The 23,026-nt window shown below is 36.7% G+C and overlaps 2 protein-coding genes across 3 annotated transcripts in view; one reads left to right on the top strand and one right to left on the bottom strand.

The window, feature by feature from the left end:
• The window catches only part of ZDHHC20 (zinc finger DHHC-type containing 20), a 46,277-nt gene extending 31,510 nt beyond the window's left edge, over positions 1-14,767 (top strand). Inside the window, exons 8-13 of the mRNA XM_015814410.1 lie at positions 4,145-4,277; positions 5,448-5,574; positions 8,491-8,580; positions 11,961-12,076; positions 13,923-14,000; positions 14,730-14,767. Of these exons, the coding sequence (XP_015669896.1) occupies positions 4,145-4,277; positions 5,448-5,574; positions 8,491-8,580; positions 11,961-12,076; positions 13,923-13,960 (504 nt within the window). The 3' untranslated portion in view covers positions 13,961-14,000; positions 14,730-14,767. The remainder of the gene's footprint in view (positions 1-4,144; positions 4,278-5,447; positions 5,575-8,490; positions 8,581-11,960; positions 12,077-13,922; positions 14,001-14,729) is intronic.
• A 1,570-nt stretch (positions 14,768-16,337) lies between these two features.
• On the bottom strand, positions 16,338-22,617 carry MRPL57 (mitochondrial ribosomal protein L57). Of its 2 annotated transcripts, none has more exons than XM_015814408.1 (2): positions 22,564-22,617; positions 16,338-20,028 (listed from the first exon to the last, which is right to left on the bottom strand). In XM_015814408.1, exon 2 carries the CDS (start codon positions 20,024-20,026, stop codon positions 19,712-19,714), a length of 315 nt encoding a protein of 104 aa, XP_015669894.1. In that variant the 5' UTR covers positions 20,027-20,028; positions 22,564-22,617; the 3' UTR covers positions 16,338-19,711. The 2 variants fall into 2 exon arrangements, with proteins under 2 accessions (XP_015669894.1, XP_015669895.1); XM_015814409.1 differs by lacking the exon at positions 22,564-22,617 and adding an exon at positions 22,465-22,499.
• Positions 22,618-23,026: the final 409 nt, after the last annotated feature.

Here is a 23,026-nt window from a genome sequence, read left to right as displayed (position 1 = left end):
TTCCTAATTCCCTCTGTTTGCCAAATAGGAACATTTCAGGTCACTTAATTTTGCCAAAACTATGGCTAAAATATGAATCTTAACTGTTGTGGAAAATAGGATGAAAAAATCTATAGATATCCTGATGTACTTGGACTGCCTGCTTTCATTAGACCAAGACAACTGGCCCAATGATTTGAACAGGACAGAGCTTATCATTAAACATAATATGGAATAGAGCCATAGATGCACAAGATCTGTGGCTTTTCTGGATCCACAGACTAAGGTTGTTTTTTATGTAGCATTAATTTTGAGCAAAATTGCTCATCATATTTCCTTAACATTTCACATTAAGTATCAAATATTTTAATTTAATTTAAGTATTAGCTTATTAAATTGAGAGGAGGAGGGTTTTTTGTTTTTGTTTTTGTTTTTGTTTTTTTAAAAAAAGATCAGTAACCAGTGAATAGGGGAACAGGGATGTTATCTGATTTAGGGGACAACTTTTTTCTGATAGTACCTGTTCCCCCAATGCACACTTAACCATACATGGCAATAAGCTGTAGAAGACAGCACTTGAGCCACCTGGAGCATCATGCACAGGCTTAGCTTCATTGGAACAAGTATGCAGAACCTCAGCTGATATCCCTGGAAAAGTGTATGGATATGCTAAAGTTCGTTGAAAAATATATAAGAACAGTTGAAAATAAAGGAATAACCAAGAAATGAAAATGGCTGCAGAGATTGTGGCAAGCATCAATGCCTTTGAAGACTATCCTGAACCATGATTGTTGTCTGAAGCTCTGTTTGCCTGGAGAGACCCTCCATCTCCCTTTTAGAACAACTTAGTTTATTTTCTAAAGTGAGTAGGAGGTTGTATGTATGCATATCTGTGTGCATCTGATACTTGTTTCCATGATTTGTTCTTTTTCCAAAAAATATTCTTAATTCACTCTGTTTGTCAAATGGCACATTTCAGCATTTCAATATAACTTACTCAATTATTAATTCATGTTATTGTAAAGTCTTAGTAGTCTCTGAGTTTGGTTGTTTGCTTGCAGATATTTAATTACTTCTTTTTATGGGTTTTTTTGAATAATGTGTAAATGTGGTTTATCTCTATTTATGGCTAAATTGTCTGAATGTCAAGCTTTAAGGCATTCCCTAGCATTATGGTCTGGGATGCTCATATTTTCCCAGGTGAAACTATAATTGTCTATCCATGTTGTGAGAATAAGGTGTTTTCATCATGTCTTCTGATTGATGTTTATGGATGCACTCTGTTAGTCTTCTGCATGCTCATGCCAGTTCATGTTATAAATTTTTTGTCATAGCTTTTTGTTGGAATATTGCTTCCAGCTCATATGCACACATTTAAAAAGATTGCCATATGTACATGTATTATTGTACATGTATATCATATAAGCAGGAAGGAATTTCCAGGACTGTTTTCAACTGAAGTTGACAACTAAGATTACAAGATGGAGAAACTGGACAGAGCATGTGTCTTTTGTTTGTATTAATAGTTTTCCCCCCCCTAAATATTCTTCCAGGAAGTGAAGAAGTACAGGGGCCATTTGGATTAAGGGGTCAGAAAATTCAATAAATTCTACTGTTGAAATGTTTTGATTCATATTTGGGTAACAAATTTTAGTTCAAATTATGATGAATGTAGACAGAAATTACCAGTAAGTTTCTTAGTTGATTTCTGTTGTAGAGGTAGTTTCAAGTTGGGCTTCAGATAATAAAAATTAGAGAGACCAATGAATAGATCTCTTAATTTTAATGGTGCGGCTTGAATATACACCATTAAAATCAGTGACTCCTTTATCTCATGCAAACACAAGTTCATCTTCACATACTCATTCAGTGAATGTAAACTATTAGCCTCTTGACATTGAATACTGCACGCTTTACACCTTGTGCACGCAAAGACCATGAATTTTCTAATAGCATTTTTATTTGTTTCTGAACACTAGTCTTAAGGGCTTATAGCTGTTTAATAAATTGTCTTTATTTGCACAAAGCTTTGCCGCAGGAAATCTGCTGAGAATTGTCCAAAGGTAAAATGCAATTTAAGCAGTAGTCTCTGCTAGTATGTTCTTATGTACATTTATTTCTGATAGTGAGTTACAAGATTATTACACAATATTTCTAGTCCTTTATAATTAGCAATATGTATTTTATTTAATGCCTGAGGGAGAAATTGGTGCTCTGAAGTGTAGCATATATTGACAGAAAATTAAATGATGTTAATGTTATCTATATTTTATTAATAAAGCAATTTCAGTCCCCTGTTGTATTGTCATTGTTCAAAAGGAACATGCTGTTGAATTTTTAATATGAAGCTATTGAGTATTTAATAAGGTATTTAGTAATTTGAGCATATAAAAATTGTGCTACATTAATAAAACACTTTTCACTCAACATATGAATCTTCAGTATATGGAAAATATTTTTAAAATCTACAAAGTATTCTCTTTTCCTTTCATCTGCTTACAGTGTACTCTGTGTTATGATACAAAGCTGTTTTGAAATGTATGAGGTATAATAATCTTGTTTGAATAGTTTAAACCTTCAAAATGTTTGCAACAAGCCTCTGCAAATAAGAGATTATTCTGGTTAGGCCATTGCTATGTCTTCAGAGTATGTGATTCCGAGTTCATACCATCTCAGGATCTCAGGATATTTTCCTCACAGGGATTCTCTTCCCATTTCTACCTGCACACAGAAAAATAATCACCATAAAGAGAATAAAGGAAGGTCTTCCTCCCTTGAACTACATGGTGAGGAAAACCTGTTAGAAATTTGGTCTTGTTCTCCCAGCCTAGATTATGCCCTTCCTGAACCATCAATATCAGATTCCTTGAACTCTTTGTTCACTGCCAAAAGAGTCTTCACTGAACAAAACTAGACTCATGCTTTCTGAAGTCACTTTATTTGGGGAAGAAGGGCAGTAGCTCAAAAAATGGTAGCCTTTTGTTCCCCTTCTTAGACAGTGCTTTGTGGGCTTTTAAGAACTGTTGTTCTAGTGTAGGCTGAAAGTGGAAAAAGTTGGCTTACTTCCCACATCTGTAGTCAAAAATATACATTTTTTTATTTTAAACATTTGTGTATCCCTTAAAGTGACTATCCATATCAATCAATAATATAACATTAACATATTTTTTTAAAAAATATTAAGACAGTAAATAAAAATTATCACACAGACATGTTCCAGTTAAAAGAAAAACAAAGTGGAGTACTTCCTTCTTTTACTTGATTTAATTAGCATATGGATCAATATTTCTCTGATTCTCTCTCAAGATTATACTGGGCGAAGGAGAAAAATGCTGCAGTGTTGCTTGTCTGCACCTAATACACAGCCATTTTCTTAACACCAAATTAATCTTTAAATTGATTTCAAGAGAAGGCATTAATCAACATTAGCTGAAATTGACATGGTTTGGAGTGTGTTGGGGATTGGAAATACCATGGGTTCTGCAGATCCAAGTGTTGCATTGGATTGCCTCTTTTTTCAGATCTTGCCACTGCTAAATAAATATCAGCTGCAAAGGTTTCCATACTTATTGCAAGTACGGTCTGAAAGTCAGCCTTCTCTTCTATAGATAGAGTTACTTTTTCCCTTAGTGGAGTTAATCCTGAAAAATCTTCTGAGGAGTCGAAGGATTCCTGCCTTAAAGTCTTGTATTTTCAAGAAGTTTCCTTAAATTTCTTAAATGCATCATTCACAGGTATATTTTTAATCATTCTTTTCTTCCTTAACGAAAATATTGCTTAAATCTTTCTTATTTCATCTAGCACAACTACTATTCCCTTGCTAATCATTAATTAGTCCATCTTGCAAATTTTTCAGCTCTTCTATCCTTTCTTAATGTCAAATTTAACAAGATGAATTTGAACAATATTTGTTTTCCTCCTGATTTGACTAGTTGGCAGTCAGTTGTTAACTTTTCCAGTTCAATGACTTTTGTCTATTAGTTGTGAAAGTTATGACCACAAAGAAATACATTGTATGTTGTCAAATTCACATATAAGTGTTGGTTGCTGTACATGAATTCATATTATTTATTTTAATTCAGAATAAAATCTTTATAAGAAAATAGCATTTGAACAGGAAATCGATGAAAATGCATTAATAGAGTTATTTTCTTTTTCTTCTCAGAACGAACTACCAGACACCCGTGCAAAATTCCATGTTCTTTTCCTTTTCTTTGTGGCTGCTATGTTCTTCATCAGCATACTGTCATTGTTTAGTTACCACTGCTGGCTAGTTGGTAAAAACAGATCAACAATTGGTTAGTAAATTACAGGGATTCTTATTATTATTTCTGTTATTATTTAGTTCCTACCCCATCCATTGACCAAGCAGCTCAAGGTTCTTCAACTCATTTTCACAATAACTCTGTGAACTACGTTTATGTTGAAAATTGTATCTGACCCAAGGTTACCCTGTAAGTTTAATATCTGATCATATTTGCATACAACTAGGCCCAAGTAAGTTTCTTTATATTTTACAATCTTCTGTCAGCAAAGGTTAGATTCCTGTTTCTTTTCTTACCAAACTAAACTTAATATAGCTAAGAAAATGAATAAAGGAAATGGGAATCATGATGATAGGATTTATTTCCAGCTACAGAAACTTTTGTGGAAAGAAAATATCTCCCTATTGATACCAGGCCACAATCTCTTTGTTATATACCAGGCATGTCAAACTGCCAGCCCGTGGGCCGGATGCGTCACGCCGAAACCGCGCTCACCCCATTGCCGGCAATGGGGGGGAAAGTTCCTATATGTCGTGCGATGTCTGACATGCCTGTTATATACTATACACCCATTGAGTGTATAGGGAAATAAATAAGAATTTCTGTATATTCTGAGCTTAACCACGCATGCTTCTAGATTACACAAAATGAAAATTATAACAAAGTAGCTTACTCTATATGAAGAAAGTAATATTAATAATTGCAAAGGATTTGGAAGGAAAATTGTGTTTTTTAATTGCTGACCAAAATAAATATTGTACAATCTTGTTTAGCTAGACCAGTGTTTCTCAACCTTAACAATTTTAAGGCACGTGGACTTCAACTCCCAGAATTCCACAGCCAGCATTGCTGGCTGTGGAATTCTGGGAGTTGAAGTCCACATGCCTTAAAATTGTCAAGGTTGAGAAATACTGTTCTAGACAAATGATAGTGTTATAAAATATTAGTTCCTTCTCTTGTTCTTTTTTTTTAGTTTTTATAATGGTCTGAACAAAAGAAAAAAAATGATGTATATTTGTATCTGAAACAATTTTTAGTTTAAGAGCTGTAACATGTTTTACAGCCTTGCAAATGACATTATTTTCATGAGAGATGACTCAATCTGCTTTATTCTGTTTATTCTGTTATTCTTAATATTTCGCTTTGGAAGACATTTTCACTTTCCTAAACTGATGAATTTGTTTTCCTTTATGTGTGATATAGAAGCTTTCCGGGCACCAATGTTTCGAAATGGGCCTGACAAAAATGGCTTCTCTCTTGGATGTCAAAAAAACCTAAGAGAGGTTTTTGGAGATGAAAAAAAATACTGGCTGCTCCCTATTTTTACAAGGTACTGTCATTTATATATTTTACTTATAAATTCTAAATTTTAGGTATAGAATTCAGAGGTATATAAATCTTTAAATATTAATCTTATACTACTATATATTCTGGACTGTGACCAGAATTAAAGATTGATATAGCGTTTTAAATTAACACACTTACTGATATTAAACCAAAATGGTGGCTTATGATTACTCTTAGCCATACAGGTAATCCTTGGATTGTGACCACTTGTTCAGTGACCATTCAAAATTGCGACAGCACTGAATGAAGGGGATTTACTATCATTTTTACTACCACTGCAGCATCCCTGTGATCAGATGATCGCAATCCAGGCATCCAGTGCTTGGCTTCTGATTACAATGTTGCAGTGAGCCACAGTCAGGTGATCACAATTTCCTACATTTCCTGCCAGCTTCCTACAAACAAAGTCAGTGGAGAAACAGGCAGAAGTTGGAAGTTGACATACACCATAGTGTTGGCCCACAGTACACATCTACCCTCCTGCACTCAGTAGCACTTGCCTTCAGGGCTCCCCACCCTCTGTGTCATGTGTCTGATTAACGAAACACTTAAAAGGACTTTCAGGCATATTTTTTCCTAAAAGCATTTATTAAGGTTACAGAGACGTCAGTACAGCATGGTGGAAATACTTAGGTCTGGCTTCTCTTCCGTTACGCATATACATTCCAAGCATTTCCCACTCCCTTATTGTAGGGTCATGGTTCACATCTTCCAATCAACTTGGAAGATGTGATTTACTTCCGGTTTCTTTCTCCCGGGCTATCCTTATGCTCCTCCCTCTTTCCCAGTTGCTGGTTTAACTATATAAATACCAGACAGTTCTGCATATTGTCAAAGCAAGAATATACAGTATTTGCAGCGTTGACACTCTGCAGTTGCACACCCACTCATGTTCTAGAGTACCTTTTTCTCAGCACCGCACACCTTCCTACACTTCAGAGTGCCCACTTGCAGCACTCTAGCATCCATACAGTAACTAGCCTGCTCGTGTGGAACGCTCATCTCTTTCTACTTAACAACCCACACAGATTGCTGTTGATAGGCAATGTGATCGTATGACATTGTACCTTACGACTGCATCACTAAGCAACAAAAATTCTGGTCCGAATTGCAGTCATAGCCTGAGGACTGACTGTATTATAATTAGTGCATAGTGAAGTCGACATCCACTTCTTAAATATTCTGAGTAGGTCATTAAACTTCAAACACTATTTTTTGCTGAATTAGTCTCACCTTTTAATCATACAAAGCACTGACAATAACGTAGGTATTTTAGTTGCTGCTAATGCATGTAGACCAGTGAATTCAAAAGGTATTTATTAAATATACTGCCTTGTTGTAATTTTGAACGGCCCAAATTCCTTTTCAAGAATTCAGGTGTTAATACCTCTGCTTGCTCATGGCTTCCAAACCCCCCCAAAATATTCAAACACAGATTTCAAAGTAATTTATACAAGAATATAAGTCTGCCATGTGAGTAGGATTTAAAATTAATGCTTCCCTTTAATTTCTTCCAAATATGCCTTACCAACTTGAATACAGAAAATGGAAGGAAACTACTTTGAAATGGATCCTGCCATGGTTATCAGAGGAATTCTAACAATCATTTGTTGAGATGGGTAGCCATAGAAATCAAATAAATAATAGTAAAATAACAACTTTCTTATTGTGGCCATAATAATTTTTAACTTGATTGCTTGCATTCTATAAAGACTGAAGACAGAATACATGGACAGTGATGAAGCTGAAATCAAGAAATTAAAACATCTCCTTTCCTTCTTTATCACTTAATAGCCATTATTTAAATTATTTATACAAAAAAACCTAGGGATTTGTTCTTCCCATAAAACATTTTCTTAATCAAGAAAGAGAGAGAGAGAGAGAAAGATTCATAGAGTCAAATATTAGTATTTGTGCAGTTATTTCTTAGAAATTCAGCATAGAAATACCTTGTTTATTTACTAAAGTCTACTGGATTTGCAAATTTTATCAAATTAAATTAAAAATAAAAAAGTTATTTTGGATATGAATTTCTAATGGAAGAATCGTGCTAATATACTTGGAAAAACATTGCCATTATTTGTTGTTGTTGTTAATTGCGAAGTCGTGTCCGACCCATCGCGACCCCATGGACAACGTTCCTCCAGGTCTTCCTGTCCTCTACCATCTTCTGGAGTCCATTTCAGTTCACGCCTACTGCTTCAGTGACTCCATCCAGCCACCTCATTCTCTGTCGTCCCCTTCTTCTATTGCCCTCAATCTTTCCCAGCATCAGGCCCTTTTCCAGTGAGTCCTTCCTTCTCATTAGGTGGCCTATTGTACTTGATGAAGTCAGTAGTCCAATTAGCCAGTTACAATTTCTTTTGATTGACAATGTGCCATCAAGTAATTTTCAACTCCTAGTGACCACATACATAGATTTCCTCCATGAATAATTTCTTTAGCAATATCTAAAAGACTTTATTAAAAAATTGTAAATGGTTCAGAATGGTTTGGTCCAGAAAGTTAAGCAATGAAAAACTTAGTGTACTCTGGAATTACATAGACTGCACTAGGAATGTACTGATAAGATTGCAAGAATGTACCGTTCAGACATTCCTGATCTGAAAAGCAGCTTAGGAACATTCCATTTTTTTTTAGATGCCATCTTTTGACATTTGCAGACAAATTATTAATATCAAATAATCGGTAATGTTCTCTGAAAGCTACATGCAACTACAATAAACTCTTTCTTGCCACAGGTACAATACTTGGTGCTGGATATGATATGTTCATGGTCTATGTACCACTCTTCCACTTAATGTGATGTTTTAAAACTTAAGTTGTATATATGTTTCTGTTGTGTGTATTCAGCAAGCTAATGAAATATTTGTTCTGTCCTGTTTATTATACTGTGCAGCTTAGGAGATGGTTGCAACTTTCCAACACGCCTGGTGATTATGGATCCTGAGCAGCTCGCTGTCTCAAGCCAAAATGAAACTGTTAAAAGGTGTGTGCAGTGCTTTCTACATAGGTACACAGAAATCTGCTGTTGCACGCACAGGTGACAATTTTTATCTCATCAGCAAATAGTTTCAAACCTAGTTGCAATGAGAATATGTAAGAGACTTAATGCATAGTGTAACATATGTGAAGAAGCCTGGCATGGAACTCTTCAGTTTGCTTTCCCAGCATCATCCCTTTGTCTGAAACAGCATATTGGACTGATTGTGAAGTTTCTTATTCTACAGCAGAGAGAGAAATTCTGATGTGGGAATCCTACTCTCTTCAGACACAGCTAATAAGGATTGTGGTATGGATTTCTGTGGAGGGAAATCACTCTCTCACAGTGATTTGGTCATACAAACAAAACCAGAGTTGGTAAGAATACAGGATAGATACGTTAGATTCTGTACAGGTTGCAGATATTGATGGGCCACTCCATAGATACCTCTGCCTTTTTTCTGAAAATGCCTGGGCAGGCTAAGTGCTCAGGAAGTAGACTTTGAGCTTATTCTGCCTGAAGATATGTGCTAAAGGAAGCTTTACAGGCCAGTTGGGCTGTCTACGGAAACTAAGAGATTGAAATCTGTTCCTCCTCTTCAGCTGTCTGGGATAGGGCAGAAAAAAAGAGAAGATTGCCACCTGGCATCAGTGCAAAAACCAAATTCATCTGAGTCATGAAGTTCAAGTCTAGGTGCAGACTGATGATGTCTGACTGGATTGTGCAGAATTCTCTTTTGGCAAACAATGTGTGGTTATCAGCTCTTTAAAGTAGACCAGACTAGGAAACCAAAGTAATAAATGTTAATACTACTTTTATTGTAAAATCACTGTAACAGAATCATGCAAGTCTGACTATACTCCCTCCCTCCCCCTTTCCTTTATCTTAGTGAGAATCTTCTCTGAGATGCTTTCTCAAACTACGTTTCTGGTCCAGACTCAGATTTATTTTATTTGGCCATTGCCTTTGTTGCAGTTGTCCCTTCTGCTTCTCAAGGTTATTCTTTCTTCCCAATATATATCTATTTGATATTTGTCAGATATTACTAGTATTGAGAACACCATATTCCAAATCAGGTATTCCAAACAAGGCTTTTAAATTTCTGGTTGCAGTAGAGAGGTCTGTTTTATAAATCTTTTGTCATGTGAATAGATTGAGAAAGGATCATTGCTGCCTGATTCTAAGGCTAAGGCAGGGGTAGGCAACCTTGGCTCTTTTATGACTCGTGGACTTCAACTCCCAGAATTCCTGAGCCAGCCATGCTGAGGGGAAAGGCAGAGGTTTCCATGTTTAGCCATGCTGGCTTAGGAATTCTGGGAGTTTGAAGTCCACAAGTCATAAAAGAGTCAAGGTTGCCGACTCCTGGGCTCAGGAGAGGGCTGGCACTTGTCTGTGGACGATGCTTGATTGTTATCCCTGTCAAGGTCTGCCTCTAAGAAAGCCAGGACTTGGGCAGTGAAAACTGATAATAAAAACTTCCTTTTTTTCTAACCCATCTGTAAAAGGATTGTCACATCAACATATGTGCGAATAGCGAAAACTGGGGGTGTCTGGTTGTAGGTGAAGATGTTCAAAGCTGCAGCCTGACTGGATGTTCATGACTGGGTAATGAAAAGTAGCTAGAGTTTTAAGATGGAATATTACCTGAGGAAATCACTATAGAAGCTTGAAAAGTGTCATTCCATTGAGAGGCCAGCAATTCAAGAACTGTAGCAGCATTTATCACACCTCCTCGGAGAATTGTGGAAGAGAACTGAGGGTATTCGTTGTTACGGGTTGGTGGCTTAACTCCTCTTGCCCTTGTGTGCCAGAGGTCCTCAGAGAAATCTATCACTGATTTTTTTGGGCTATGCAAAAGGTTCCCAAGAAGGTATCTAAAAAGCAAAAGAAAGGAAAAGTAGGTTTAAAAAAGTAAAAATGAGCAAAAACATCTTATGATTTTTGAGATGGAGGGAAGAGCTTGTGTAGTTATGCATGTTCTCCAAAACAAGGAGAACTTCAAAATAGCCATCTCCTGCAACAGGAACCAGTCCTCTCGTCCCTGCCTCTACCATGGGGAAATAGGATTATCTTTTATCTCAATCTAATGGCACCATTTCAGCAGTAAAGAGAAACTGCTGTTGATCCTCCATTTTCCCAGAATGCAGGGGGCTGAAGTTTGCAGATGCTGTTTATCATTGGCTGGGCCAGTGCTACAGAACAGTCTCCGAAGGATCAGAAGTGACCCCTCCCCCACTTCCAGTTGATGGCTATCTGCAAGATATTAAAAATAGAAGCAGGCAAAAGTGCCTATCTTTAACGGTATGTGCAAATGGCCTTGGGAGGCAGGGGGAAGAGCCACAGCCAGGGGAATGGTCAGACAAGAGGCAGCTAAGCGCACAAAAGGAATGTGGGTGTAGTAAATGTCTTAGAAGGAACACTCCCTAGTTTCTTGGGTTGTAAATGCAGGGGGTGGGGATGTACTTTCAAACTTGCAAGATCCTATTAATGTAATCTTACAATAAAATAGAATTAATCTAGTTACATTTCTGGACTAGGCTGACATTATATGGGATATCTCAATTAATTTTGTTCTATTGTTTGTATTCCTTTTTTATTTTTTTAGCTTTATTTTTAGCTTTATTATAATTGTACATTAAATTTCTTGCTGATTGGCAGATCAAATAAATAAATAAATAAATAAATGGGGGTGTATTGGAAACTCTTATTCAGTCAAATTGTTTTAACTGAAAATGTGTAGAAAATCCTTTGGATTACTTTTCCTCGACTTTGTATTTCATTGTTCTCTGAAGTTTGCTGAGCCCTAGATTGGATTCTTGCCACCTGTTTTTGATGTCCAAGTGGAGAAATTAGAAACTAAAAGGTTTCTAGCTGCTTTATTTCAGCGTTTGAAAGTAGCATTTTTAAGTCATTTGAGTCCAATAAATATCCAAATTAAAAAAATCCCTGACAGGTAGCCTCTGAACACCTTTAGCTATTTGCTGGAGGAACAATTTCCAAGATTGCTTTTAACAGAAGTTAGTAATCCTGCTTGGCAAAATAAAGCAAGGTGTCTGGGTATTATATTTATGATCATTTAAAAAATCAAATTTTGCTTGTGGGGCTTTCTTATAAATTTAGAGTTGTTTTTCTTTAGACTAAACATGAATGTTACACAGTAGTTATGGCTACAAATCTGAGCTTTGAAAATCTGATTATATGACAGCAGCGACTCTTTAAAAAAGAAAAATCTAAAAACATTCAAGTCTTGCAGCCCAGACCTGTTGGATGATAGGAGTACATAATTAGAAGCAACAGAATGAAATTCTAAACATATTTCATGAAGAGTTGCAAGAGTGAACTTTTGTGGGGATCCATTCTCTCTTAACAGAAATTTTATTTTTCAGCTCTTCTACTAGTCAGCCATTTCCTACTAGGCCACTCAGTGAGTCTCAAAATCGATTGCTCGCCGGTGATAACCAGTGGGTAGAGGTCAGTTCAGAAGATGAAGCTGTTAAATCAGGTATGCATAATTAAGGTAGCTTGCTACAGAGCAGGATTTCACAATTCCTTTATTTTTCTAAATCTATTTTTATTTTATTCAAAAAAAAGTTAAAATACAAAGTACCCCCCCAAAATAAATTTAAAAAAAGAAAACAAGACATTAAAAAGAAAAATGTGCATTAAAAAGACTAACACATATACACATATTATCCTTCCTAGTTGAATGCTCATTAATATATTACAACTATATTAGTTTCCCACCCCTTTTAAAATAGGCCCAAAGAATTTTAAACTATTAATTCTATTTACAAGTTGTTAACCTGTCATCTGTATGCAATATTAATAACAAAATATTTAACAGGAAGAACGGTAATAATAAAAAAAGACAAAATTCCAAAACCCCTCTGTTAATGAACTGTTATTGTAATCAACTCGTAGAAAATTTACTATGGCTTAACTATCCCAAATCGTTCCAAAAATTAACCCTGATTGATCCAATCTTAATACCATCCCTTATCAATTGTTGTCTGCTTAAATACAATAAGTCCAATCTCTAAAGCCAGTCTGTCTTCCCAAAAATGTTCAGATGAAATGGTTCCTTAGTTAAATGTGATAAATACATTTCCCAACCTCCTTCATTCCACTTAAAAAAGACCAATTTACAAGTTACCCACCCAGACCGTTTTCTACTGTTATATAAAAGTGCAGGCTTGAGCTTCATGGGCATATGGCGTCAACTCTGTTATTTCTAATTCTGAGTTCATACTTCTTCCCAGCAAATCTCCTGCTTTGAAATCATATTCCTTTTGTGGGTTTATTTACAGTCACTTACCTCTGGATGTTTTCCACTGTCATTATGAGTTCAAACTTTTTAAAAAAGCTTTCAGCTAAGAATTGCATGTTGCCAAGCAGTCTTTTCTTGAGTGTCACCCTCCTTCCCTTGTCTGTAATCCAATTCATTGTTGCTCAATGTGGTAGGAAAGAGTTCTTCAGAGCGGAACAGGAAAAAGACAAAAGAACAGAATGTTAAAAAAGATTAAGAAAAATAAACTCCAAACTTCATAAAATACAAAATCCCTGTAGTGAACGTCCAATAAAAATGTAAATCAAGTAAAAGCATTTTCACTATGCAAAGAAAGGCCATGTTTCCTTATGGAAAAGCTGAAGTTAATGAAAACAACCAAATAGATCAAAGGAAAAAAAACAAAGAAGAAGAGATAAAATCCAGCAGAGGGTTGAAATAAATCAGCATTCAGCAAGCCAGTTAACTTTTTAAGATAAAAAACAAAGCAAAGTGAAGTTAAAACCCAGGTTTGCTTATGAGAACTGTCTGCTGATAGGAAAAGTTGGATAAAAGACCAATCCCTTTCCGGCGGCGCCCACAGGGAACTGCAATCTTCAAGATTCCCCCCTCCTAGGTGGGTCCACAGCCATCCAAAAGCCATTTTGGGTCATTCCTAAGTGCCCCCATTTAAATCCAGGGACCAACACTGCCAAAGAACCTGCTTTCGCAACAAAAACTGCAGATCATCAGCAGGAGAGAAAACTCTTCCTATTGGGCAGCAGCCATCTGGGAGAAGGATTTCACAATTCCTGTTGATGACAAATATCTGGAGAGGATCTATCAAATTTATATGGCTGCCCATCTCATAAAAGATTCTCAGAAGCATACTACAATTAAAACAATAAATGCATAAAAACAGTCATTATTTAAAATATAAACAGCCACTATTAAAATAATTAAAACACCTGGCATAGGAGACAGTGATTATCAGCAAAGAATGCACAACTAAGTAGTAAATTGTGTCCTCCTTTGTTTCATATGTGTAAAACCTCTAAAACAGATTCATCTTTTTCATTTTCAGGTGTAAAAAAACATATTATAGTTTCATTGGAGAGTTGATCTTATCTCAGTATCCATTTCTTTCAGAGAAGGAGAAATGGTAAGAAAATATATACTCAGAAAAGTCAATAATATGACTGATTCCAAAATCTTTTATGTAAAGAGGAAAGAAAACATGGACCACACCATATAGGCTGACCTTGAGTAGCACTTAATAATAAAATGTTTTCTGCTTACTTTGCATATTTTTATGTTACCTTATTTTTAAAACTACAACCCACAGGGTTACCATATTAAGCATTAATTTAATTTGAGCTGCTTCCAAATTTAGCAGTTTTTAATTCTGTTCTTCAAAAGAAATGAATATAAATGTATGAAATAAGGCCAAATGCTGCTTTAAATCCACATTTGTCTGAAATACAGAAAAAATATTTCCAGTATTGATACTAAACATCTCATGGTGGATCTTTTCCCAAAACATAGACAGATTTCATCAAGTTGCAGGCTAAATTCAAAAGACAGATAAAAAAAACTCCAGAGAAAATGGAAGATTTGCAAAGCATTGACAGAGTAGAAACCTCTTCTGTATAAAAAATAGTAATAATTTGTAAAACAACAGTTAGTTTGGCAAGAAAAAGCTGATTCAGCAAAGCAAGTGGCAGCCCAGATTTCATAAGTGCTTTAGTATCTTTTCTGGAAAGTTTTTCTTATATTCAGCCATTCATAGCAGAGAAATCAGTTTTCAGAATCAGCAGAATTAGCCATGTTTTTACTTGCCTTTACTTATCTTTATTCAATACAATACTTCTACGGTTTGTTTTCCAAATAGATTTCTACAATACATTTGTGCTTGGATGTTATTTTTTTAAGGAAGACACCAATAAATCAATGGAACGATTCCAGCATGTTAACAAGATATGGAGAACGAGCTTGTTGATGGTATCCAGTGGATGCTTATAAGCACTTCCAGTGCAGAAAAGTCTGATGCCTTAAGATTCGTGATGTGCATTTTTGCAACATGGACATAAGCTCTTACAAGGGCCAAATTCTCAAAATGCCCTGCAAAGGTCCGCAAGACTTAGAAGTGCAGAAACTATGCATTCCAGCTGCACTGTGGTAGTGACTGATTCTGCAAACTTCATGTGTGAAGCAATGCCATGCTGGTGTCATTACTTTCATTAACAGTTCTGTGGGGTAGGAAAGGGTAGTAATATAGTTTACTATAGCATTTCACCATTAAAATTCCACAATATATGTGGCTCAATCATCATCTGGTGGGCTATTGGTATTTGGTACTTTTTTGTTCCCCCCCCCCCATAACCATCATGAGTTAACCAGTAGTAATGGTAGAGGTGTTGTGAAGCAGCCAATCGAAAACTATGACTTTCTAACTTTCTCTGATCATTGAAGTCCTTTTTTTTCCAGACTTGTTTGGTTGCAATACAGTATTAAAGAAGCAAGGTTTTCTTCTCGGCTCACTGGCAATCTGAAGCACTAATTGAGAAAATTATTTTCCTGAGCAATTTTTGTCATTATTTTTAAGAAACCTAACATTTTAATTCCTTGAAACATGGAAAAGTGATGTTCTCCCTCCCCGTTTTAGAATATTTAATAATTGTGAATTTTATCTGTAAGCATTTTTGCCCGATGTCCCCAATATACATATTCTTCCTGAAGTCTGCAGGTTATTCAGCCATGAACAGAAATCATTCTTTTTCTTTCTGTTCTTGCTTTTTTTAAATAGAAAATAAGCCGGTATGAACGTGTTGTTCTGGGATTGGATTTCATAACTCTCTGTACTAGGAACATTGAGTGAACTAGGGAAGGAACTGGGGAAAGGGGACCTTGTTCACAGCCATCTGCTTCCATTGTTCAAATTCCCCATCTTTTCTCTCTCTCTCTGATCCTGGATCCAGTCCTGTCTTTTAACAATAAGTATTGATGTATAATTTCAGTACAACAGTAAATGCTTATCTTAATCTGTTAGAAGGTAGCAAGACATTGGATGCTTGACTCTGACAAAAATTGCATGCATGCATTTCCTTTCCCACAAATCCTGTGGTTGTATAAGGGTTCCTGTCCTGATATATACTTTTAAATCTATTACCATCGGTTGTATATCAACTGTTCTACATTTCCTATTTCAATCCATAAAACAAAATTTGTACAAGTGATATATTTTAAAAAACTGATTTTGAGTATTTTAAACAACAGGAACTAGAATAAAATGCAAAATATATGCATATTTGGCTTTTCCAAATTAATTTCTAAAATGAGAATAAAATACATTGTGCAGTTTTTGTGACTCAGTGCTGCATCCTATCTTTACAGCTCACGTTAGGCTCAAGTTCTCATTGCCCTCTTGGTCAAATCATGTGGTTCAGTGCTATGAAGTAGTGCTATCTAGTACATCTAGATATAGGGAGGAGAAAATAAAAGGAAGTCAGACTGTTAAGAGCACAGTACAAATTCTGCAAATCCACTACAAGCTACAGCAAATACATTATCCCTTAAATTATTTGGTACGTAGGAAAGATCAGTTATTGCAAGCTAATTGTAATGATATGGGAAGGATCTTGGGAGACAGGGGAAGAGCCACAGCTGGGGGAACAGTTGGATAAACAGCAGTTTAGACCATGGAAGCAGTGTGGATGTGGCAGTCTCAGAAGGGACCCTCTGTAGTTTCTTGGACCTTAAAGATGACAAGGGAGAAATATATTTTGCAAGCCTAATGCCATCCTTATGAGGTTTACATTTAGCTCATCTGGGTGTGCTTCCTTCCTGGACTATCTTGCAATGCTGACATCAATCTTGCAGCTCTAAAAGTGTATGTCTCTGCTGTTGCCTTTTTCCTCCAGGAAACTAGAAAAGAGGGTCCCTTCTGAGATATTTGCCATACTCACATTGCTCCCATAGGCTAAGCTGGCTTTTGTCCAACCATTTCCCTGGCTGTGGCTCTTCCCATCTCCCAAAGTCATTCCCATGTACCATTACACCAATAACTTGACTACAGCAAAAGTTTTCTTAAAAGATAAGTAAAAATTCAAATGCATCAGTGAAAATGGATAACAGGGTTGTCTGAGTAAAGTATATATAAAAATATACATGCGCTTATTTGTTTGGCATTGGATTTCTAGTAATAATTAGGAGTAAATTTAAAACTATGCTGGCAATATTATTGCAATCATTAAGCCACTGAAAAAATTCCAACAGTGACTAGTGAAACCAACTATATGTTGGGTCAGAAACAAAAGTGTTTATAATACTGAACTGTAACTAACAGGTAGACTATCTTATTAAATTATACCAAAGAGTATGATATTTCATGCTGATTATATTGGAAGATGTGTAGATTTTATTTAAGTGCTTTATCAAAGCATTTTGCTAATTAACGTGTAATGGTATAATTGGAAACATTTTATGTACATTCATTTGGAGAATTATAGCTTGCATATTGTAAGCATAGATTCTTGGTTGCCTTAGGAAGTCCCTTCCCAATTATTGTTTAAGTTTAGTTCTACAAACATACGACTTGATTTACTGGCTGCTATTATAAATTAGATTTTATGCTGCAGTTTTAAATAAGACAAGTATTTTCTAGTAATTACGATTTCTTATTCCAAGGAATTGTAATTAATAGAAAAGGCTTAAAAACAGCACTTGATTAAACAGATCTCTGGCATCCTGTGTTGGAGAAATGTCCTAGCAGTTATTTTTGTAATTTTCTATTAATGTAGCGACATGGTCTAAGCAATGTAAATGACACTATTTACAATATACAATTTCATTTAGATCATAGCTACCAAAAATGTATCTTATACACCTGTATTATAAAAGCAGGTTTAGTCTTAAAATCCAATGTGTATTTTCCAGATTATACTTGAAAATTGTAATAGAATGAGACTGTCCATGTTTACAAAATAAATTACTGAAAATGTATTTTGGAAGATTGAATAGCAATTAATGGCTCATATTTTGATCATATGTTGAGATAGCATTTTTGTTTCCTGGTACCAAAGAACTGATAAACTATTAGACATCTTATATTCTACTGCAATCCTAATAACTCCCAGGATTCTTAAATTAATGAAGGAAGCTTCAGAAAGTGGTTTAAGGATTGTGGTCTTTTACCTTAATCCTAAATGTATTTACCTGGAAGCTCTACTTATTTTGTGAACGTAACTACTATATGGCTCAAGGCTGCACATTATAGGGTATTATGGACGTGCTATCCACTATGTCATTTCCCCCCAGTATAAATTAATGGCCATAAGAATGGCATTCATAGTTTGGCTAAAATTGCCACAACCTGTGCTATATACCAGTGGGTACATCAGATATATTGCACTGTTATTATGACAAAGTGTATGCAGATATTTTACTTATCTCTGTTCTAGTAGTAGGCTTGCAACTATTCAAATCTAAAATGGTATGAGGATACTTAAGAGGATACATAATGTGAATGATGCATCTGTTCTTTATGTTGCAGATAGTATTCCTATGCACAGAAAAAGCATATTGCCACTAATAATTTAATAAAGACTTTTTAAATGGGCTTTTATAAATGAACTATGTAAGAGAGATCACTTTGCCTGAAATTTTCTTATTTTTAACTGCACCTTGTAATATCTTCACGTATATTTTCCACCAGTGTAATTAATTTTCAGTCATGTTTGACTTTTGTATATCAAAGTAGAGATCATGTCTTAATTATAACTTGTTTTTAAAAAGCATAATCTTTAAGCCCTCCTTTGCCAAATTGATGATACATTAATGTGTTATGACATAATGAATGCATAAGAAAATAAATAACTTGGGAACAGGCTTTCTGCTATATTTTGATCTGTTATTTATTTTGTATTATCATAAATGAGTAGGGACATAAAAAGAGGAAAGGCATTAAAATGCATTTAGCCTCTATTGAAATGGAAAATGTCTCAGTCATTTTATGCACTGTCTGGGGATTCTTAAAAGCAAATCTCTTCCACTTAATTCAATTAAGACAACACTCATTAATTGATGATTAAAATCTTAAAATTATTTGGTGTCTTTTCTATTCTTTTCTATTCCTAACACATTTCAAGGGCAACCTTAACATACTCTAAATAAGATGTTAACTGAGCCTGTACCACTGGCAACTATCTACACTTGCTTGAACCATCCATTAAAAACTCTTTCAATCGGGCGACTATCCTAAATCAAAATTTCTTCCAAACAGCAAGCTTGATTTTATACCAATGGTTCTTCACTCCACACCCTTTAAATACTCTTTGTGGCCAGATTCTCAAGATTTAAGAGTTAAATCGTAACATTTCTTGAAGCCTTCGCAGATCCTCTGTGATAACATCACAGATTGAGAACCATTGCTATATAGTATACTGTAAAATGGATGAAGTGGGAATGTTCTCTTTGCTGAGAACATATTAAGGTTTTTGTGGGGTTTGCCTCTGAATGCAAAGGTAGATACATGGTTTAGTTTCCAGGGGATAGAGGGATGGGAAATAGCAGGAGGCAAAGTCAGCTTTTAGGGATAGGTAGGTTAACTGAATAGGTAGGTTAAACATAAGGGTAGGTTAATGCATCACTAATATTTTTCTTAAGAAAAAGAGCTCAAATCCTTTTTATAACAATAGTACTAAACCCTGAAAGGAAAAAAAAGCGTGCATATTAGTAGAAAAGCTTTTGTATTTATGAAGCCAATAGCTGATTGAAAATAAGAATATATTTATTGACTTTGTGGCACTGTTTCATTGTCCCCAAAAGCAAGCCCACTGAATCCATAAAATCCATTAGAATGGCAAAGGACACATATCAGGAATCTGCCCATCTCTTGGAGATGTTAAGGTGCTTCAGATATTCTGAAGCATACTTGTGTTCAGGAAACTTTGCTTTCTGTTCAGCTATTTTTTGCTGCTTTAATGCAAATACATTTTCTTCATCGTGGCGATACTCCTGCTCTTTTGTCATATACGAACAACTTAGCCAATATTCATTTTCAGCTTCAATTTCAAGTCTCCTAATCATATTTGCCTTCATTAAAGGACTAACGAATCTTGGCCGTCTGTGTTTACCAATCCATTGTTTTCCAGGAATTCTGTTTCGAAACAGTACTCGAGTAAGAAACATCCCTGTAAAAAGAAATACGAAAGGTTAACTATTTGAAATATTAAGTGAACATTCTAAGGCAATGTATTTGACTTACATTAGCGAAGAACAGAATTCATTTTTATAAGTTCTATTTAAGTAATTTATGCCCTCAATTTGGAGAGATTCCAGATCATTTACAGAAATTAATATCATAATACAAATCCCTAAAAAATGTATTAGATTAATATAGGCATTGGTGGCTCCATAGCTCACCTCCAAAGGTCTTTTGAAATATCAAAGTTTTTGCTAGATTCTGGAAGGACATAAAACAAATGAAATATTTTCATTTTTTTCAATAGAGTAAAAAGGCAAAAGGAAGAAATCAAAAGACCTCCAAAGGTCTTTTGAAATATCAAGTTTTTTTAAATGAACCATTATATCTATGTATCAATACTCAATCGAAAGGGCTCCTTGAAAGAAAGGAAAACTAGATCAAATGCTTTCATGAAATTAATAGTAGTAGGGATGGCATCTTAAAAGAAATTTGCACACTAATGCTAATTGGGATACTGGTGTGAAAAATACAGGTATTTTAATTATTCAGATTAATATTTTGCAATTTGCATTGGAATAAATGCCACTGGAATTACAGTATACAGATTAGGTGAAACCTGGCTCAATAGCAGTAACCATGAGAGGGATCTTGGAGTCCTAGTGGACAATCACTTAAATATGAGCTAGTAATATGCGGCAGCAGCCTAAAAAGCCAGTGCAATCCTAGGCTGCATTAACGGATGGAATCAAGATCATGTAGAGCAGGGGTCTTCAAACTTGGCCCTTTTATGACTTGTGGACTTCAACTCCCAGAATTCCTCAGCCAGCATGTCTGACTGAGGAATTCTGGGAGTTGAAGTCTACAAGTCATAAAAGGGCCAACTTTGAAGACCCCTGGTGTAAAGTATTAGTACTGCTTTATAAAGCCATCGTAAGACACACCTGGAATACTGCATCGAGTTTCAGTCACCACATTATAAAAAAGTTGAGACTTTGGAAAGAGCGCAGAGAAGAGCAACAAAGATGATTAGAGGCCTGGAGGCTAAAACATACGAAGAACAGTTGCAGGAATTGGGTATGGCTAGTCTAGTGAAAAGGACGAGGAGTGACATAATAGCAGTGTTCCGATATCTAAGGGGCTGCTACAAAGAAGAGGGGAGGGGTTCAACCTATTTTCCAAAGCACCTGAACGCAAGGCAAGAAGCAATGGATGGAAATTAATCAAGGAGAGAAGCAACCTAGAACCAAGGAAAAATTTCCTGATACTGAAAAGAATTAACCAGTGAAATGGCTTGCTGTTAGAAGTTGTGGGTGCTCCATCACTGGAGGCTTTTAAAAAGAGACTGGACTTAATATAGGATATGGGGCCTCCTGCTTGAGCAAGGGGTTGGACTAGAAGACCTCCAAGGTTCCTTCCAACTCTGTGAGGGAAGTCAGAGCCCCAGAGAAGGAAATAGTAAAAGGGCAGAAAAATATATTTCCTCAAAAGGATTTTTAAAAGCAGAAACCAACCCTGCCCCCAAATCTCTCTGTCCCAAGCAGGAGCCAGACCTATACAAATGCAAATGTAAAACCATCAGAAAGTTGGAGTCCAGAAACTCAAGAAGACAAAGAGACCTAAAATCTGCCTACCCCACCCAAACTCTAGGAGCCATTAGCCCCATCACCAGGGAAGCAGGATATGACTTTTGGGACATAATAGGATTAAACCATAGATACCCAGAAAAGCACACTCAGACTGAGTTCAAAGTTCATGCCACAGGAACAGGAAACTATTCCAAACAAAAGGCTTTCAGAGGGTCTAAAAACCTACTCCACATGTGCTCAGCCCTTGATTTCTCTCCTCCTTCCTGCCAGAACCATCTTTCAGGCTGGCTCTTCAATAAACTGTAACCTTCTTCCCAAAGCAGTCGCCATGTTGTTTATTTATCCCCGGCTTGGATGAACCAGGATGAAGACTTTCTCCCCACATCTGTTAAACTTGCAGTGTTTCTCAACCTTGACAATTTTAAGGCATGTGGACTTCAACTCCCAGAATTCCACAGCCAGCAATGCTGGCTGTGGAATTCTGGGAGTTGAAGTCCACATGCCTTAAAATTGTCAAGGTTGAGAAACACTGTGTTAAAGGCTCTGCCTCCCCACTCTAGTGGGGAAACCCAAATAAAATCAGGGTATAAATAGAACTCGTGCTGTAGTGCACTTTTTTTTCCCGACCTTGGCAAATTCTGGCTGGGGAATCCTGAGAGTTGAAGTTCAGCGAAGGTTGAGAAGAACTGCTTTAGTCCCTTTAGTCCCCTCCCAAATTGCACCGGGCTGGCGTTGAAGACCACCCGAAAGCTTTTGCAGAAAACACCACCCGCTACTCTCGCAGCGCAATGGCCGGCTGCGACCTCAATCGGCGAGGCACCCGCAATGATTCTTACTCCTGACACGCAGGGTCGCCCTCGTCTAAGGAGGCCATGGGCCGCCGCACGCACGTTCCTTTGCCGCCTCAAGGTCGCTACCCGGCCTTCCCAACTCACCGAGCCTCGATGCGTCCTTTCCACCACGAGCGAACCGGATCGAGCCAAACGGCGCTCCGAGGGCGGCTGCGCGGAACGAAGCTCAAGTCTCGCCTCTCGCGAGAGCACCGAATCAGAGGGCGCGTCATAAAAGGCAGGTAAATGCGGACTGACCAATCGGCGCCTGGCTACGTCACGGGGCTGCAAGAAGAAAGCCAATCGGCAGCCGCCGTCCCGGGAAATTCAAAACGCCGCGAAGGGAAAGAAGTTGCCAGCTGTGGTTTGAGGCGAGCGAGCGAGCGAGCGGGGCGTGCGGTGATCGCAGTCTTGGCGAGCTAGGAAGGCGTGTTTGTCCCGCGTTTCTGCGGCTTCTGCGAATGATCGGAGGTATTCAGGGAAGGCTTAGACGAGGGCCTCTGTCTTGAGCCGGGAGGCGAGTCTTTTCTGACGGTCGAAAGCTTTTCAGCCTCCCGAAAACTGATTT

The sequence above is a fragment of the Protobothrops mucrosquamatus genome, unplaced genomic scaffold (assembly GCF_001527695.2).
Source record: "Protobothrops mucrosquamatus isolate PMUCROS unplaced genomic scaffold, P.Mucros_1.0 scaffold249, whole genome shotgun sequence".
Classification (NCBI taxonomy): Eukaryota; Metazoa; Chordata; class Lepidosauria; order Squamata; family Viperidae; genus Protobothrops; species Protobothrops mucrosquamatus.
The sequence above is the reverse complement of the archived record's forward strand: the minus strand, read 5'-3'. Positions and strand labels throughout refer to the sequence as shown.

Bases quoted from the DNA above. Each gene is read 5' to 3' on its own strand.
- MRPL57 (XM_015814408.1), bottom strand. From the start codon at position 20,026: ATGTTTCTTACTCGAGTACTGTTTCGAAACAGAATTCCTGGAAAACAA.